The 20,545-nt window shown below is 41.6% G+C and overlaps 2 protein-coding genes across 2 annotated transcripts in view; both read left to right on the top strand. All coding sequences in view use genetic code 11, as the record gives it.

Annotated features, from left to right (window-relative positions):
• Nucleotides 1-2,218, top strand: part of EGR_01228 (hypothetical protein) — a gene marked incomplete at both ends in the record, with an annotated part of 27,960 nt that extends 25,742 nt beyond the window's left edge. Inside the window, 2 exons of the mRNA XM_024490477.1 lie at nucleotides 1,512-1,544; nucleotides 2,109-2,218. Of these exons, the coding sequence (XP_024355296.1) occupies nucleotides 1,512-1,544; nucleotides 2,109-2,218 (143 nt within the window). The remainder of the gene's footprint in view (nucleotides 1-1,511; nucleotides 1,545-2,108) is intronic.
• Nucleotides 2,219-8,594: 6,376 nt separating this feature from the next.
• On the top strand, nucleotides 8,595-16,969 carry EGR_01227 (hypothetical protein; the record flags this gene model as incomplete). The annotated part of the gene is made up of 2 exons (XM_024490476.1): nucleotides 8,595-8,728; nucleotides 16,873-16,969. 2 exons carry the CDS (start codon nucleotides 8,595-8,597, stop codon nucleotides 16,967-16,969), a joined length of 231 nt encoding a protein of 76 aa, XP_024355295.1.
• Between the last annotated feature and the right edge of the window lie 3,576 nt (nucleotides 16,970-20,545).

The following is a 20,545-nucleotide window of genomic DNA, read 5'->3' as shown; positions in this document are numbered from 1 at the left end:
TTTAGTTGTTTATGATAAGAAGCAGACAATTGCAGGAAGCCTCCTATAGTACTTCCTTTACAGAACTAAGCACAACTGGAATGTGTGATTGCTTGCTTATAAGACATAAGATGGCAGATTCTACATTTTTGATAGGTTTTATCTGGGGAACCATAAACCTGGACCTGGTCACCTCCGTTTCAGTCTCATCCCTATTTTTCAACTGTCAAATTGGCTAGTGGCAATGCGAGTGCCAAAATATGTGATAATCATCACTTGGAGTAAATATGATGGGAGAGTGTAGAGGGTAGGGCATCATCTTCTCATCTTTTCAGCACCCAGATTTGCGGTATGAGTGTTGATTTCTCACATTGCTATGGATGAATACACCTCTTCCAACCGACTAGTCCTGACCATTGCGAGAGACGAGATTTTCCACTCGTAACTTCGAATTGTATCGCGTCGTGTAGGGTAGCCTTCAGCTAGCAAATAATCTCCTCTGCAGTTGACCGCACACTTAAGTAAGGAAAGCACAGTTTTACGGGTTGTAGTGGTGTATTCCTTGGAAGGGTGGAGAAGGTAGGGGTATTGAGTGGATTCACAGGGGACAACTAGTAACGTCCTTTTAACTGCCGTTGCATCATAAAAGCTATTGCCAATTACTAGTCAGCAAATAACCTTTCATTAATGTCATTTTCTTGAATACTGCGAAGTGAGTGGTCATTGAAGCCTATTATGTCACTTGTTACTGGTACATGGAAGCGGCATCCATTTACCCAGCTTCTATTTACAATTTTTCCTTCCAACTCGGTATACTTATAGACGAATTTTTTTGCCATTCACGTCAAATGTGATTGAGTTTTTCCCTTGCCACGTCGATCCCCAATTAATGTTTTGAAAGCCACTTGTAAAATCCCTTATTGGTAAACATAAGAGGTCTCTTTGAGTCAGATCTATCCATCTTTAAGTGGTTTTTCACCAGAACCAAATTCTCTTAAAACCATTTCTTTTAAGAGTCACGTTCTGTAATCACACTTCCAAATGTTGCACACGTTTGATAAGAAGCTTCTGCAGCTTTCGTAACTGAGCTACAAACTCTGTTTGTAGAGCCAACCAGCCCAATCGCACCCATCAGGAAAATGGTGGAGACCACAATAAGTGTCGCTATACAGATTGACCGACGCATACCCGTGCCATTGGCTAAGAGTTAAAAGAAGTCATTGCGGAGAGCGAGTGGGAGTAATTTTTGCCGCCTTATTCTATTACAGGAGGACAGCACGCTATCTTAGGGTGTGATGACTATGTTTTGAGTCCTTATCCATAAAGTAGGGGAAGAGGGCAGGTTCTAGATGTTGGAAACGGTAATTGCGGGAGTAAAACTTTATTTTCCACGGAACACTGCACTCTCCACTTAAGCCTGTCATTGTTGAATGGGTGGCTGTTTTAAGCATCAACTCATTGTAGAATTAGGTATCGTGCAGTACGCTTAAGTTGGCCATTTGAGAATTTGAATAATCTTATTTCTTCTTTAGCCTACGATGTCTCCTCGATGCTACCTCGGAATCGTAAGTACACTGTTTCTCATACTTTTGGCCTTGTGGGCACTTTTTTTGCCAGATCTAAGTCGTGATTGTACTCAAAATTAAAGCCAAATGCTGTGTTCTTTTTTTTGCAATCAAGATATCCCTCTAGCGGTTCACAAGAGTAAGTTTTTGGTGATGTTTATGGCATTGCTTCGTTCGGTTTTATTGCTATCAGAAAGAACAACTAAGGGCAATAGTTGTTACTAAAGTTTGTACGGAATTTAATCTGCATTTGTAACTTCGAATTGATAAATATTTAAACGGATCCGATTCCTGGTTTTGTTTAGCCAAATTTTACCTTGGACTCTCATTAAATGGAATTACCGAGTGCAGTGACATGACGGTGACTCCAAGCAAACTGCCATGCTCTACAACAACTTTGTTATAGAACCACTGGAGTGTTGTGAAATTCGGGTTAAAATGTGAGAAGCCTTTCCGGTTGGGCTGTCATCGGTATCATCTGCTCATGAAGTCGCCTGTTGCTTATTGTCCGTAATACCTTGTCACTGCAGGGGGATTGACTAGGCGTGTTTGTGTGCCTTGCAGGAAGCCTGGCATCCGTCTCCACCATCGGAGGAAAATTCGAAGTGACACCGACAATCAGAAAGCCCCAGTCCACCAGAAACCTGGGCTCATACCTTGAAAAGGGTTTTTGAAATCCCTCCCACCATAACTAAGCACTATTATCTCCCCTGCTGTTCCATTTGCACAGCGTTTTTTTTTCACCATTGAAATATACGAAACACGGCCGTTGGCAAAACATGCAAAGCTGTTCTTTCTTGGTTTGCATAGTGGGACGGAAACTGAGATAAAGTATGCAAAAGAGCCCCAAAAGTGTTGTAATATGTGGGCCATTGTGCACATATTTTGAGTCCCGGTGCGTAAGTTGTGTTGTGAGATGGATGCATCTAATCTTCGTGGTTGCCATGGCGACACACGGAGGCTGTTAACACGTAGATAATGGAGACGGTGTACTGGGGAACCGGGATGTTGGACAAAAAACCGTGGCAACTAAAGACTCAGCTTGGTTTAACTGCAGTTGAAACAGTTTGTGTTCTGTTCTGCGATCGTCAGGAGGAGTAGTGAAAATGAAAATCTACTTGGCAGTCAAGAATATAACACATGTGAGCAGTGCAGGTGGTAGGAACGGATGTCCGACTTCTCAAGACAGGGAAACCTAGGATGTATCAATATGGGGGCTTCAAGTGGTCCATTTGTCCAATGGGCGCTGATTGGTAAGCTTATCACATTTGCGGTTCAGTGCAGAGGTTACGGAGCATGTTCAATCAGGACTAAATAGAAGCATTCAAAAATGCGGCAGCACGCATCCGGTATGAAGTTGCTTTTTCCATTTCCTAATTTGTATCAGAAAGGTATTGAATCTGATTTTACCCCACCAAATCTTTGTTTTGAATGTCTCCCAATATATACGGCTGACAGGCATTGCGTGATTGCCTACTCTTCGATGTAAAAAGACATCATCCACGTCTGAATATTTTGCTTCCAATCCATTACGGAATAGGCGTCAAGTCATTTATGCTGGAAGCCTTCCATAGTTGAACTTTCCAACGCTGGCAACCGACTTTGCAGCGATATATCAACATTGTTTAAATTACATGTCTCATGTGGATGGTAATTAGATAAAAATGGTAAAATTTCCAAATCTTGACATTAAACGTCACTTAGTTATTTGATAATTCCTGTGATGAATTGGGGAGTGGAGAGTGCTGCATTACGATATCCGCTATGCGGCCACTGCTATTGGAAGTCAACCGCCTTTTTGGATGGGTCGAATTGTCTAAGTCAAGGTGAAGAGTGAAATACAAAAATCAGCCCCGTCTCCAAGACCAAGAGTCCTTATGCCTGTCAACCTAGTTTTCATTAAGCCGCAGGAGCTGTTAGGTTAAGCTAACTCTTGATGGCATTACCATATGAAGTGGGATGATGTTTTGTGTTTCTCTTTAGTATGACAATCAGACTAGCCTACTATCCTGACCTCTGGTGAACTATGGACAAGTTGTCAACAGGGGACTCGACCTCTCGGTGTCACCAACACCATGACAGCTTAGTCATGCGCCTAACTCTTGGACGCATTTCCAGCTCACTTAAACTACTCGTAGGGAGTCATTTGTGCATTCCATTATCATAAAATGCACAAATCCAACTGAAGTTCGTACTCTTGTGGGCTTATGCGTGTTTGAGTAGCTACCTTTGGCAATAAAATTAATGCATAACTCACCCCTCCGCATACTAGGGACCGAAGAACTACCGAAGTGCAGCAGATGTCGTGCGGTTTTGACTAATTTTACAAGAACTTGAAGGAGACACATCTAACTTTAGTCAATTCGCAGGCTTTCTTTAGTCTAACAGAAATACTTTTCTATTTAGATAAACTGGCAAATGCTCTACCATTTTCATTCACGTGTTGGCTCCAGTACCAAGGCGATTAAAGCGCTCAAAGCTTTGGTGATATCAGTAGTAATATACAGTGTTCCATTGTTTCAGCCTAGACCTGTATAAGGGTAGCAAACTTTTACCCGAAAGCGTACTATTAGTACTTCCTCAGAAGGGTAGTCAGAAAGCGGCTGCATAGCTCCGTATTATTGTTATTCTATGTGCTGTATTGGCTACCGGACATCAGATACAAAATTCCACCAGTATGCTGGGCTTGTTTCAATGTCATCAAGATTGATGTGATCGTTGCTTTCCGAACGTCCGTGGAGAACCGTCTGCTACGATGCCGATGCATAAGGCATTTATGATAATCTCGTGGCCGAACTACGGGGGTACCATTGCACGTAGCAAACCACTTGAAAAACGAGTTGCTCGTACAACCGGTATGTCAGTTACTTTTGGGGAAAAGAAGCTAAGGTCCAAAACGTTACTGCTTCACTCAAACTCGGTAATCGTGGGTCCATCAAAAAGTATACCACACGCCGTCCATCTTATGAGATCATCTTCGTGAAGCTATATTTAAAAGAAAAGACTCATTTTTTGTTGACAAATCATTTTATTGGTATAAAAAGGAGGAACTTGCCTTCCGTTGTCCATTTGGTCCACAACAATCCATAGTACAAAAATTACTAAGGTTCGAAGGAATTTGAGGAATTAAGGGATAAACGACTGATAGTAGCAAGCTATATTATGACTGCAACTTAACTAAACTACAGCGGTTGGGACCTCTTCGTGATTGATTCTCCACAGCCCCCGAGCCACAGTCTTTGATGCTTACAATGGGAGATGACAGGTGCTATGCAACTCGGCAGCTACGCGCACTGCTAGCCACGCCTCTACTAGCAAGTCTCCTCGACTTCGGTTCAGCAATTTTAAAACCTCCCGTGGGTAAGCACTAATTCCTCCTTTTTATAGCAGCTGCTTACTCTCAAGGGCAATTTGATTCCAATTATGAGAATCCTCTGTGGATTTATCCCAGTCCAAACTATTTGAGGGTGGCGAAGTTCTCCTTTGTTTTGAAGCTTGTTCCACTAATTTGATCCCAGATGAAATTTTTGCGTCAATTCAACAAGCACATCCAAGATGCTGCTGCATCTAACCCTCATCGTGCTCCACTAAGATTCCACGTCTCCTTTTCCTTTCCCACTCAGACCTCGTCGATATTTCAAGGAATCCCACGAACAACTAAGGTCTGTGCTAATTTCTTGAAGTCCACCGCATTTGGGAATAGCTGAAGATTATACAGTAGAGCAGCTCTATTGGCAGGCCACTGTTGTTCCTCCTCTAATGCTTGAGAATTTATGAAAATGGCAAAGTGAACAAAAGTGTGTTCAAGGAAGTGAAACTGGATTAGTGGTTGTGCTCAGAATACTCGAGACAAATCGCCATATCTGATCATTCACTCCCTAAGAAGATGCCGATAAGCATTCATTCCATTCATAAACAACTGCCTACCCTCGAGAGCAATTCAAATCCAAGTATGAGAGTCCCTTAAGGATTGGTTTTTACCCAAATACATTCACCCACAAACTACAAAAGGTTCTATTCGCTGTCCCTTGTGTGTCCTTTAATACCAAAATAAATTATGCAAGTGCTAGGAAAACGATTCACATTACGAGACCTCTTGGGGCAGCTGATCTGTATCTCCACCTTTTCGTTTATGCTCGTGGGCCATTAGATTGGCTACAAATATTCAAGTGAGTAATTTCTACCAATTTAAGTATTTGTATAACCTTTTTAAAGTTGGGGCATATTTAGGTGTTCCACATCTAACAGTTAGCCTTGCATAGAATTTGCCAAGCCATGGCTGATTCTTTGTTAAATTGCTGCTTTAAAGTTTTTCTGACAAGTTTTAACAAAAAAGAATTGATTTGCATCGTTAATAGCAAACTCGATTACAAAATCACTTTTCATTGTCCTGACCCTTCTCCAAAGCTATAATAAGCCAAGGTAGCATAAAGAACAGGAGGGCTGGGAGGCCACTGGTTTTGAGTTCCGAGACTTTTCTGAAGTGGTTTGAAGTCCTAGTAGTATGGCTGAAAATGTACTACTGAGGGGACACTAACATGCTGGCTAGCAAAAATACAACATGCTGAGACTCAATTGCCCTCATAACCAAACAAAGAGGTAAACAAACAAATTTTGAAGCTTCCACATCGGCCATCACAATGTGGTCGGTGCTTTAAAGCAAAAAGGCCCACAAAACAATCACCGCAGTCACCGAATTCGTGTACAACTGGTAGGATACCTGAGAGCGATGGCGGTTCTGCTGCACCCGGAGTTTCACCTCGGTTGGGAACCGTATTGGAGGAAGGGGAGATGTGCTAATCATTGCCTCAAAGCATCGTCATTTAGTAATGGAGGGTGTGTAAAATGGTCTGGTAGGGGTAAGGATTCCTGTCTATTCCTCCAAGCATTCCTGTTCTGACTTCAGTGCTGCCCAGCCATATCCACCTATTTGGGTTCTGCCCAGCTGGTAAAGCAGCGGTGGAGGAGGTACCGCGTGTATATTTCACGCCCACTTTCAAACAGGCGAAGTAGACACCTCCTCAACGAACCTTACCAGCTGATTTTGGGCTAATATCGCTTCATTTGTCAATGGGCATCTCCGCAGAACATTTTCATTCGTTCTGTTCTTCCATCCACAGCATATATCCTTAACCGTCACGTTATGGTTTCGTATTCAGCAATAGAAATCAAGGATATTGTCTTTTGGAATCGGATTTGGTTTCCGCCTGCCACTACCACCGATGAAGCATCCCACTTCTTTTTCAACTTCATGAGTAACATTGGTAGGACAGAAAATATAATACTAACTTAAAGAAGGGCTGAGAGGCTCCTGTCGTGGTCCGGAGGCCCAACCGGCCAGCTGAACTACAGTCTGTGGGGACTTAAGTGCCCATGCAGTCAAAAGCATAGTTAAATGGGCTGTTCAGGCATTGCAGGGTGTGTTAACTTAGTATTTTGTCTCCCCGGATCCGATGAAGTCGCCGCTGCACACATGACAAAGTTCATTTAAAGTCATCGAATCTGGTCGCGATGGAAAGGTTATTACTTTACACAAAATGCAACAGGCTGTAAACACTTTTAAAAAGACTCACTTTCCGCTTTACTTTTTTGTTATGATTTTGGAGCTCAAACCACGCGGCTCAAACATGCGCCACGTATTCTCTATCCGCTCATGAAAAATGAATGCACCACATCGAGTAGGAAATAAATTGCTTAAGGTTGAAAGGAAATAAATGCAAAATGCAACCTGTTGAAAGATTTTTAAGCCTTGAGTAGCGTAGCTTTAAAAGGCGAGTTCCCCACTCAGTTGCAGTGGCCGCTTTTGCTCGAAAAATTGAATCGCTTACAAAGTGACGCAATAGTCGCGGGGAGTGTTGTCCACCAAGATCACTTCATACCGTGACCTTTCTCAAAATGTGAATTTTATCTTGTGGACAGAATAAAATGAAAAACGAAGTGCTTTGTAATGCTCTGGTTGCTCGTTTACTCTATCATTGTACACCGGTAGGATGGCATGGCTAGGAGGTCAGGCCATTGCCTCCCTCTCTCTCTTCCATAAGCCGGTAATGCCGATTATGCCCGAGCATGGTGTCTTCCTTCGTCTTCGGGGAAGTCTCTGGGAGCCAGAGTTTCTTGCAAAAGGAGGCTCAAATCATTCCATCCCGTCCCAGATGTCGTTGATTTCTATGCTAATCAATATGTCATTACTAATTTTCATGCCATAGCACCGAAAAATTACACAATAATAAAGGTAATTATAAGTTTCGAAATTTTAAAATGAGTCAGTTAAACAGGAGAAGGATTTGTAAGGCCAAATATTGTACGAATAATCCAGCCTCAAGGCGAGTTTTACGTTGGGTAGTACTTGAGCCTCAATAAAATTACACAGAATCGCTTTGAGTTATGAAAAACTTCTTTGGAGAGCTCCGTGTTATGACGAGTTGATAAATGGGCTAGCTCCGACGTCTTTCGGCATACAAGGTCCGGTCAAACTTGTCATTGACATGAGGCCTCCTCAGTCGCTCTGGTGGAGCTCAACCACAAGTCGGATCCAAACACACTTAAGGCCCTGAAGGCCATTATTCAAGGTTGTTGCCTTTGCATTGGAGCTATTGGCACGATGAAGTGTCAAAATTGTCACTCTATTGTAGTCGCCATCCTCATCCCATTTGATGTGTGCAAGTAAAATTTGTTGTCATTTATTTTTCAATTAGATTTTCATCGATTCTCTGACCATTTGGGTTTATGATATCTAAAATATCATCATCGAAATAGTCAGGAGTAAGAAAAGCTCTGCAACAAGAGTAGACTCCCATTCTGGTCACTGTTTTCCGTCAGTTCATTGATGCAGCTGCTGACAATAACATTTGGTTCCCCAAAGCAACGTTTCAGCTTTTGAAATGCTTCTGTGCATTGTTTTTAGACTCAAAGGCTGTACAGCTTTGGATGCTTTTGGTAGCGATCTAACAGCCAGGCGTGAATTTTCGCCACAGCTGAACGGAAGTTTAGAACGAAGTTAAACCCATTTATGAGGTCGAGAGTGATGATACTCATGAAGAATTTGGGGAAATGGGTTGCTTCGTAGGCCTTTTGGGATTCGGCTGCATAAATGAGGTTTTGGACTTTCCTAAATCCGTCGTGTTCAGAGCAGTCAGTGAGTATCGAACACCGTCTAGTCGATTTGACAGTTCCGCTGTGGACGGGTAAGTTATATTACCATATATGATGGACGCATCTTCTCTCACAAATTCTTGAACTTCTTTCATCATTTCAGGTTTTATGACTGTAAAACATTGCAAAGCGCCAATTTCTAACTGCGTATGTACGTCACATTTAAAACCACCTCTTGCTGGTGGCGGATGAAAGGATCTTGCAAATGCCTATTTGACTACTACCTGTATACCCTTCGGGATACAGACTTGGGACTCGATAGAAATCTTATTTTGGAGAGCTCTTTATATCAGCTAGCAATCTGGCCAAATTCGTCCAATCGCCTCAGAGATCTTGTCGATCTGGGCGCTAACTTATTGTCCCACAATGGCCAGGGAAACAATCACAGGACAAAGCCGTCCTCATCATATTGCCCTTAGTTATAATAAACAGCCACTCTCTAAGGTCGGAAATAATGGCACCAGCAACGGTGAACAAGACCCTGTCCCTTAATGAAGGCAACGCTACCTCAAGCAGTAGTAACTAAGGCGAGAAAGGAGGGAAAAAGATCTAAAATCAGAGAAGAATTAACACCAATTACTGAGCAGGAAAACATTTTGTGATGCTAATTTTCAAACCACAAAAAAACAGCTATTAGGTGTAAAGTTATGTTGAGTCGAAGGTTCATTCCGCTACAAAGATTGGCTATTCAGAGATGCCATTGACAAGGCATGCTGATCAAATGGAAGAGATGGTAAAAAAGAGGTCACAATTCTTTTAAAAAGAGGGGAATGATTTACCTTCGAAACCATCTAAAATACGTTTGGGTTATCTGAGTTTGTCTCGGGGAAAAGTGACTTGTTATTAAACTGCTTGAAAGGGCTGCGACCACCAGCTTAATAAGTTATAGCTCGAGGCGATAAAATGAAGGCAACCTCCGTAAAGAAAGGTTGTACACTAAGCATATGCATCGAGGATACCTAAGTAATGCTTTCCTACCCCATGGCAGGATGTAATAGGGGAGAGACTCCGTTGGATTGTACAGTGGACATTGTCATTTAACATATTAACCAAAAGTCTCACCTGGGTCAACGGTTTTTTTAAGTTGCTTCTTCGAGGAAATGGCCACTATATTCACACAGCAAGCACTAACTACTGAATTCCAAAACTCCACGAATGATTTCCCAATTAGCCACACACGTTCAAATGATGCCTCTTTCAAGAAAGTGAAGGAAGCAAACTGCATGGGTTAATATAATCGCTTGGCTATCGAAAGCTTATAACTCTTAATCTGCGACTCTAGAGCTGTTCTTTCTTCTTATCAGGATATTTCAGGGCCCTGACCCGACGTCGGAACTGTATGTCAATAATTGGCTGTAAAATAACCTATCAAAAGAAAGACGACCTTAGGTAATCAAGTTAAAGTGAATGACAATACAGTTATATTGCTGCTACACTCGACCATCCCATGAACAGATTTTAAGAGGTCAATTTTATGTCAAATATTAACTTATCCAACTGTAATGAGGTTGAAAAGATTCGAGTGAATATTAAATGGCTTAATTTAATGTCTACGTCTAGAATGTCGGGACTTTGAGAAATTCCTGTCACCTCTACTATGGGTGACGGAAGACTCTTTGAATTGACATCATCGGCTTAGAGAAAGCCTTGGAAGACAAGGAAATGTCGTCTATTCAGATGTATTAATAATGAGGCTCATAAACTCTCAATCAGCTCTCGCGGTTGAGAGGGAATTGCCTGCTTACTGACTATCGTTATAATGGAGAGGTGAGACTGTCTCCCCTACACCCACCATTTTCCCCTCCCACTTCGCCTAGGAATTGTCTTTTTCTCCTTACATTAGGCAAAGTGGGTGGATGGAAAATGAGGGCAGGGTACAACTATTGGTTACTATGTTCAATTTTTTTGGTTCTAGAGACAAAGCGTTTTTTACAAGTGGAATTGAGAACAGTAGCGCACAACCTATTTGGTAAAACAATTAGTTGATATCTACATGAACTCGGAATGAAGGTACTAGGCAGTTGGATGGCATCCACATGCCTTAACAGCAGAAGTCTGATAAAATCTTCCAGATCTATCAATTAATTCTAAAATTTTATGACCTCAAAAAATGTTTCTAATAGGAAAAGAATTCATGCCACCTTGAACCAGCATAAAGTGTCAAATGACGAGTTTGCGTGCCAGACGAACTCGGTTGAAATTGGCAATAGAGCAGTAGAAGCTTCTTGCAAATCCACTTCATAACAGTCACTGCAGTTTGACTATGCGGTAACGGAACAATTACAGGACAGAACAGAGTTGCACCGTGTTCGGATGGATCCCATTTTCTCTCTTGGGGGAAAGGGGTAGGGGCTGCCATAAGCACGCTTTTTTCCCCCAAGTGTGCAAAGATGAAATCGAATTGATGTTAAACTTGAAAAATCAGCCATTTGGTCTACACCTGCACCGCCCGTGTTCCATATGCACTAGCAGATCGCATTAAGCCTCAAGGAGCATGAATTTGGTCTCAATTTTTTCATTCCGCCTTATAGTAGTGCTTCGTGTTTTGGTTTGAGATGAGTTTTAGCTTCCCCATTTTAATCTTGAGCAGACATTGCACCAGAAGGCATCTCCATTCACTTCACTCACTACCCATCTGACACGCCTAAGTCACGCCCCACTTCATCCCCAATGGGCCGAGCCCGCATTATGACTGTGAGCGGTGAACTAAAGTGACAGGTATCCACCACAAGCATCAATGGCGGATGTTGCCTATTTACTCGGGACAACATGAATGCGTGCATGACAACCTCTTGACAAAAAGCCATTTGAAGGAGTCTGCTATTCTTGCATCACTACGCATGATGGTGTGCCGCCGATAAGGATGGAAGGGTGATACTGACTCTCCCCCCACCTCCTGTATCCTAATGTCACCGAGCCATCAGCATGTTTTTGTGACATTTAGTGAAATAGGTGAATGGGAATAGACCTGGAATAGCATTTAAGGTGACTATAGCTAGAATTAATGGGTAAATTTGGATGTGTGTTGTAGGAATGCAGTTGCTGATGTCTCGAAAAGGTCTTTCACCAAACTTGGGTAGTAGTGTCATTAAGTGCTTTAAGGATAGGATGAAAGTAGAATACAAATTTGTCACAAACATAGGCATCATGATAAGAGGATATTTTCTAATATTTTGTTACTTTTAAGCAGATACTCCCAAGAATGGTAGCTAACGAAATGATAATCCCCTCTGTGGGAGATCCTCGGTTTGTGGTACTACCTTATAAAACATCCCTCCTCCTCCTCCTCCAACACATTTCGCCTTGTAGGTGACAGGATACTTTGAAATACCAAACAAACCGACTGCATGTACTAATACCAATAAAATAGGTTGCATTCCACCTCTGGTCCGAAGTCATTGCATCATCCTCACTGCTGTCGCGGTGTTCCCTGGCCCACCGCAACAAACGTCGGGATAGCAGAATATAGCCAAAGTAGATGAATGGCCACAGAGAGCGCTGGAGACAAGGCAGTTGTTGTTACGTCAATTTGTATGCCTTATCGCTCCTTCAGTGATGGCTGAAGGTGGTAACATCGCATTGCCGTAAAGACACATGTGCTAGAGTGTATCACCGTCATGATAGGACTCTACCATCATTTTAAAAGGGAACTAGTCAATAATTTACCTTAGTACGTACTTTTCTAAGAATTTTCCACTTTTAAAGCCCAACCATTTTATTTATGACTTTAATATCTATTTGTATAGTAGGGCCAGAACTGCGTTGACCTTCGTCTCATGGAGAAACGTCTAGGCGATATTTTGTGTCTTTAAATAATAAGGCGTAAAAGCTAAAACGCACCCTCGCCATACTTTAAGTCCAGATCAAATAAAATCCACTTATTTGTATCGGGTTCCACTTTAAAGCTATTAGCTTAATCAAACAATCTCTTTATCTCAAATTGAGGATGACAACGGTTTCCAAATTATCAGACATGCCACTAACCAGCACTTCGATGGGGCGACTATTCAAGTACATTTGCCATCATGTGAACTTCGGATGCCGTGTCAGTTTTATTTTGTGGGTTACTTGGCCAAAACATCCTCTTTTACTGCATTGACGAAGCGGAATCAGTCTGTAGGCGTTACTTTTGGATAGGATCTCTCGGTGTCCGAGACGTTCGACTAACTCAACACAGGCCATTCATCTTTACCGGCTTCGTAAACAGGCGCCCACTCTAACATTGGCAGTTGCTTGAGGATTCATTTGGCAAATTGTGAAAACTAATGGTACCTCTTAAATGCCCGGATTGCGTTAATGCGGACACTTGATTAATGGCAGGCTCAAACGGGGCTGCAAATAGAATTGTCCATTGATGAAGTTCAAATTCTACTTGTCCGATGTCAGGTATCAGCGCATCCCCACTAGTACATTCTTGGGCTCAGTGAGAATTGCTTTCCTGCTGGCCACTTTGTGGAGTTAAAATTCGAAGATATTTTTTATAACAAAATTTATTTGATGATCATGACTTTTGCATTCTCCCTCTTTTCGTAACAGGATTGGTCAATGGGGAAGTTTTTTCTCCCATGTCATATGAACCAGGGCACAAAGCTCAAGAGTCATAACCACTTAACTGACGCGTAACTGGTGGAATTAAGCATGCACGAAGTGTTGGAGGGCAAAGTTGCTCCATTTTTTTCAGAGACCAACATAAAATTGTATTTTTTTTTCAACTGACCCTTGCTTTTACTTTAACCGACCTTTGGATAGAAAAAAAGATTAATGAATAACGTAATTTACTACAGTGTTGCTCAATTCGAGTCGGCGCCTACATCTATGCCCTTAGAACTGTAGAGGAATGGGGCAGTAGATGAATTAAATTTACTCCTTTCTGATTTTGAGTGTACAACGTGATGTATGTATTATCAAACGGTAGTTTTGCCACATTTGTTATGCCTATGGCGCCCTAAGACTTCACCAAATCCCAACGGATTCATAATACTTAAGCGGCTGATGCATTGCAGACATACAGACTTGATTTTGGCTATTAACATAACTGAAGATTAGGTCGCTCAGCAGAAATACAATCTGCGGTGACTGCATTGACCGGGTAATCAAATACAGGGTTAAATAAACTATCAACAAATTGCACAGCTCCCCTTTCCTTTTGAACGTCGTCTCCGACGCTTCCTTTGGTCAACCTCCCTGGGACCAACACCAATAGTCATCGAATTTGCTTGCGACTGAAAAGATGCTTGACGCACCGTCATTGTTATCTCTTGGCTATTCCGATGGAACTGGAGTTTCATCTTGTTTAAAAACTGCATTGAGGGAAGGGAAAACGCACCGCCATCATGTATGCCCATCGCTTACCGTAAGAACGGTGATCCAAAAGCAGAGTCATTTGATAAAGGAAGGGGTTTTAAATAGTTTTGGTGGGAGAAGGGTTCGCGTCTATTCCATCTTGCTGCTTTGATACCTTTTCAATGCTGTACAACAACACCCACCTGGGTTCTACGCAGCCAGTAAAAGCTGAAGGGGGAATCTGGTGTTCCCTTGGTTATAACAAGCTTTTCCAGACGGTCCTCAGCTAGTGTTGTCTCTATTTGTTAATAGGATTCCCGCAGAACATGGGGTTGTGGTAGCTACCGAAGGTAGACATCATTTTTAACCCTTCCATTAAGGGTAGTCACAGATTATTCCATCCTCAACATATGCCCCTCTTCTCGCACACTACTATTTAGTATTAAGAAATCAGGTTCACTTTTTAACGCCATCAATGCGGGGCCTCAAGACTTTCCTGAGGGCGAAGGAAGAAACGATGCGAGAGCAGATTATGCATTTTCGACATACAGAAGGATTAAGGACGACTAGCATGACCCAGAAGAGGCCTTGCCGCCCAGTGGAAATATAACCACAGAGCTTTAAGTCCCATTGAAACTAAAATGAAGAGTTGAGCAAATTATCCAAGTATAAAGAAATCCATTGCCTACCTCTCTCCTCCTACCTCAAAACTATAAGCTAATGCATTTTTTGAGAAAGTAAATTACTTGAACCTTAATTTGAAATGGACTTTAACTTAATATTTCTTACTCTCGCTCGAAGGATATCCTCTGAAAGTTGTGCCACTGGTTGGAGCGTGCTTTCAACAGTGGGTGTAGTTAAATTAAAGATACCATTGCTTTTGGAGCTTTGGTGAGTGCGTCCTGCTAATGAATATTGCGTGCAATTCAGTTAGTTAAATCTGAGGAAATTGCAGTTAACTTCTTCCTTTCGTGCATTTCACAGCAAAATTAACCACATTTAGTGGATGACGTTGGTGGACAAGCACCACTAATCCATTAACACAAGGCGCAATAAATGCTGTACGAAGACTTCGATTTCATGGGAAAGCCTACACTGCGAGGATATTCGATGGGTAGGTTGACAGATCCACATTCTCCAAATTTACGCTGACATGTCCCATGCCCATTTATAAGTCCGCCCAGTGGGTTCCTAAGTCGCTTTCTGTCGAGGATTCACGTTTAGAAACCAGTGGCAATAAGATCCACCATGTTTATCAGAGCAAATAAGTCATATTTCCAGGCTGTCTACTGGCGTTTACTTGCCTTTTACAATGACATTTTGTGATTACATGGTCAGTATGAAACTACTGCACCAAGGCAATAAAATGGCATTAGAGGTTGAGTACACCTGACAAGCCAATATTACTGAAACTTTTATTCATGCCAATTCCACAGATTATTTCCGACCCCTTGGTATTATGCATAAAATCTCTTGACAAAAGTTCGTGCTGTCCTCCATGCAGCAGATCCTGACAATAGTCACATAGAAAAGTAATTTGGATGAATAATATTTCTTAGGGGAAGTAACTTCAAATTCGACACGGGACCTGCAGAGCATCAAAATTGACAAAAAACATTCTACTAACATTCCTTAAGTCCTGTTAAAAGTTGATCATCCTTAACGCCTCAGCGTGACCTCGAAACACTGCCCGCATAATTGGAGGGCAAATCATCGTTGTTAAAGTTTTCTAACATTTCGCCCCTAACACTTGAGTGTAGCACTTTGAGACCTCCTTCAAGATTAAAGAGGACAATGCTCAGGCGGAACATGTATTGTCGACGTACAGAAGGGCTGAGCAAGCTACGGGCATGGTCCAGAGGCAATGCCACCCGACGGAAGAACAATACCCGTGCCTTTTGGCGCTTGCGTAACCAAACCGAAAAGTTAAACAAACAGTCGAAGTATTACATAAGGACAACTGATAAAATTTGATGTAGAATTGGTCCATTTGTTAGATTTACTTCAATCAGATAATAAATCAGGATTTTCACCCCTTACCTAATCCCCTCCATTGCCTGCTGCTCAAACCTCTTTTGTGCCATATTATTTGCTTTAGGACCATTAATAACTTGTTTAATCTAATCACACCTAAAGTTGGCTCGAGTTTATTGTTGATATTTGGGATAGGGTGCAGTTAGTCAGTACCACAGTCTCAAAAGTTTGAGAATACTTAGTTGCAACCCGCAACAAGGAGGAAACGACATGATGTCTGCACTTCTTTATTTTCAACAATTTTATTTAAACTTATCAAAATTCACCATCTTAAGTGGTTTCCTACTTTTGCTCCATTGGCTCCCAACCGAAAAAGGGACCAAAATCTCCCATTATCTCAGCTTTCGGGGTCTAGCCTCTTTGAATTGAAACAAATGACATCGTCGTGGTGCTAATGTCCATGCTTTCGACACTCGTTTACACTAGGGGAGTAGGCGTGACCTGCATCACAATCGCGCCAGAATGCCTATAAATAAAGAGAATATCCTGAAGCATTGTTTTGAAGGGTAGAACTTGACGTTGCCCGAAAAATCCACAAAATATTCACATCTTACGATCTTCAGCGAACGAATAACATTCTCTCGCTATTTTTGTACTTTTAATGAGTAAGCTGCGCCAATACATAAATTAGGCTAACTCCATATATAAAGTACCATATGAACTGCGGCGTCCAAACGATCGTCGACTTCTCCACGCGAATGCTACACTATAATAAATGTGCTGGAAGACTGACTGACAGATTGACAGGAGCCCCGGTACTAACGTAAGGACCGATTCCTTGCTGGTTGGAAAAGTCTGTGTATTTAAGGCTTTGACTTAGGCCTGGCGTTCTGTTGCATGATTTTCCTCTCCCCTTAAGTGTCATCCTTGCTGCTCCTCCAGTAGTTGCTCTCCAGCTTCTGCCACCACAAGGTAGTCTGGTGTTCAAAGGTTTCCGAAATGTATCTTTTAATTGACCGCTTGTTGATTGTATTACCTTCACAATCTATAGTCCTTTTCGAACGTGACAAAAGTTTGTGGATTCCACTTTTGCCAAACTTTCTGTTTCTTCTCTAGAATTAAAACCTTTGGCCCTGGCCACTGCCACTTTCAAGTTATTTTTATTTTTCAATTGTCTACAGTGGGTTTAAATAGTCGTTTGATTATCTAATGATAACCTGGTGCCAAAAAAGGTTATATTCATGACTTTAAAAGTATCACAGGGGAAATATATGTGGTTACGATGGTTACAGTGTAGAGCTTCGTATTGCCTTGTAAAAACAGGACTTTCTTCCGACTTATTCGCTGGTTCTGATTCTTTCTGTTGAAGGAGCAGACCGCTCTCATCCATGAGTGTTGTTTGGTCTCCAACAACTCCCAGTAATGATGCAAGCGTGGTTTTACTCTGGTGAAGTGGTACGTGCCTTGGAAGTGCAGGGTGGAAAGTGTGTGGATTAAATGAGGATAACTTCCAGTATAATACCTGCTTAAGAATAGAATAGATATACTAAGTCTTATCTTAAGCCAAAAGCACAACGAAGTAGGGGCCAAATTTATGGCCTTCGGAACTTCCTACCATCTGTTAGTGCATTTGGGAAACAAGTAGGGCAGGTACAGGCCAAATGTTGGATCCACCGAGTTAATCATCACCAAATTTTATTCTTAGCCCATTAATGCGAGGATAGCATGTCAAAGAATCCGCGTACTCCTTTACTCTTGGTAGGGAAAGTGGATGCTTCTGAGCACGATGTAAATGCCTTTGGGTGCTCCATCACCAGGGCTACATATTTAAACCACTAAAACCAACTCTGATGCCGCCTAGTGCAACTTTTCTTATTGTTATGCAACTAATTTACGAGAAACTTCCGCTACTTTGAAACTGATTTTAACCCAATTGTACTAGCATGCAAGCTCAAATCATCTCCATCATATTCGATCAACATCTTATGAGAACACTAGCAGACTGACACATGCCTACGCTTTCAAAGGTACGTAAAGAGTCGCATTATAATTAGTTCTACTAGTTGCACCAAGTTCATTGAGGAATTGCGTCGATTTCCTTTCGATTACTTAATGCAGCAATTTTTCATCAAGGAAGGCAAGTATGCAATTCTGGAGGTTGTAATGTGTCTTAAAGATTTCGATGGATTTCCATGTTGAATTCCTTCTCTACAAATTGCATTACAGATGCGGTCATTGTCTACATTCCACTGAAGTCTGATTTCTTCGCACCTTTTGCCTTAGTGCGAAAAATGAAATAAATGCTCGACTTAAAGTAGCCACACAGACCTATTTCATTCGTTCAACCATTCTTCTTTTGCCATTCAGAGACCTCATGACCCACTATTTTGAATATTTTTATCTTTTCACGACGAGAGGTCTTTATTTAACTTTTTAACTTGATACTTTAAAAAACCATGGAGTTCTTCTACAGACGACTATGACTCCTCTGACCATGGCCTCGCTGCATCGTTTGCCATAATCCAAGCGGTGAAATCAGGAGGAGTGTCAAAAGTCAACTTCTTTGCATCGCTTTAATGTAGTTGAGTCCCAGTATCTAATAAGCGACTTAGTAGACATTTTACCTATGCTAGAGCAAATTTCCTCACCATTATCACCATCGTATCGGCTTTTCAGACGACCCACTCTAATCAAGGGGTCACTATGTTTAACCGCAACAACTTACTGGCCACTTGTTGGCGTCCTGCTATTTAGCATACGCACTGGCAACTATGAATGCTGGTTGTACCAGCTGTGCTGCTGGTCTGCCGACACCATGTCCCATTGCGTCCTCAAGGAGGGCTCAAGTGCTAAAGTAACACTGCAAGACAGTAATTAAAAGCACCTTCCTACTTCCTACACTCCTCTTATGGCAGCCAATGCTCCTGGCCCAGTGTATTCGGGCTTTGTCATATTTACAATGTTAATCATAATTGTCTACTCTGCTTTGCTGAATTCAGCAAACCTCGTGAGGACACATTGGCAACTAACTCCAGTAAACAACTTGAACATGTACACTTTAAGGCTCGCTGATACGTGTCGATGGTGTTTTAAATGAGATAATAAACACCGTTTCCATAAGCTATAACTGCTTAATTCAAAGAATGGCGTTTTGCTATTCACCTAGTAGGTATCAATCTAGAATTAGGTCATGAAAAAAGCCCCTTAAATTCCAATTTTTACATTAGAATTCTTTGGCTATTTAAGAAGGCTAACTTGGAGAAGGAACTATCCCTTTAAATAATACCTTAGAAGAACTTATGCATCTGGCATTGTATTGTTAAGCACACCAAGCGCAGTTAGTATACGACCTTTGGTAAATCCTCCATTATCAGCCTCAAGGCCCCTTTTATATGGCATTTTAGGTAAACCAAGTGACGAGAAGGTGGTTTTATTAAAACTTTTTTATTGACTCTTCAAAACTCTTACTTCAGGCTAACCCGATCAGTATGGTAGAGAAGCAGAAGTTTTGTCTACACTCTTATAAAATTTGGCACAATTGCCTACTCCTGTCTTAATTCTTAGAAAATAATTATTCGATTAATTTAAACTCTGACATACTCACTCCAAATATCTGGTATTTTAACAAGCTAAATTTACTCATTGAGACAATTGGTCGCATATCAAGGAATCGTTCACGATAAGGGATCAAAGCAATACGTAGTCACAAAAAGAAGAATAAGACCATTGTACTTCTTATTCTAAGCACATCAAATCTGCTCGCGATTAAGGCCTTTCGCTCTCGTGCGCAACACTCCGTGTTATCGTGCCGGCCACGCGCTAATCAAAAGCGACTCGTTGCGTCAATATTAATTTAGATAAATGCAGATCAAATCGCGCCTAATACCCCACTGTCTACTCCTGTAGTATTCTGATAATCTTTTCCGCTTTAATACTTTCCAATTGCACAGTGTTTTTTGCACACTTTGACATAATATCCTGTGGTGGTTTTGTTCATGTTCTAACTCACGTTTCCACCCGAAAAAGGGTGTCACACGGCCATTTTTCCTAGTAATGAGGCACAAACATTACTTGGTGAAGTCTTATGACATCAGTATGGAAACACGGTTCAATAGCAGTTGCGAACTAACTTATTTTTGTTTTTTGGATTTTGGTGTAAGTAAAACTCCCCTTACTTATTTTAATGAAGCTTGTATAAACTATAAAAATCCTTCTAGAAATCACTTTAGTTTACGCATTTATTACCCATAGATATCAATTTCTACGCAACTGTAGATACGGTTTACTGTGTTATTCTTAAAGTGACCTCTTTGGCCTCATTTTTTCCACATCATACCCAAACCTAGCTTCTCTCACAGCACACCTTGTGTTCGAAACCAGATTACTGGGACCATCAAAAATCGTCGATGCAGTTGGTTTTAAATTGCAGCTCTTATGTAGCGTCCCGAGACTCCCTGAAGACAAAAGAAGACACGAAACTCGTGCAGAATACATATATTCAGCACGGAGAAGGTGTCTGGGCTATTGGCATGGCCCAAAAGGCCGGCCCACCCAGCGAGGTACAAGGGAGCTAATTCAAAGTCCAAAAGTGG

This window comes from Echinococcus granulosus (assembly GCF_000524195.1).
Source record: "Echinococcus granulosus chromosome Unknown EG_S00004, whole genome shotgun sequence".
NCBI lineage: Eukaryota > Metazoa > Platyhelminthes > Cestoda > Cyclophyllidea > Taeniidae > Echinococcus > Echinococcus granulosus.
The sequence above is the reverse complement of the archived record's forward strand: the minus strand, read 5'-3'. Positions and strand labels throughout refer to the sequence as shown.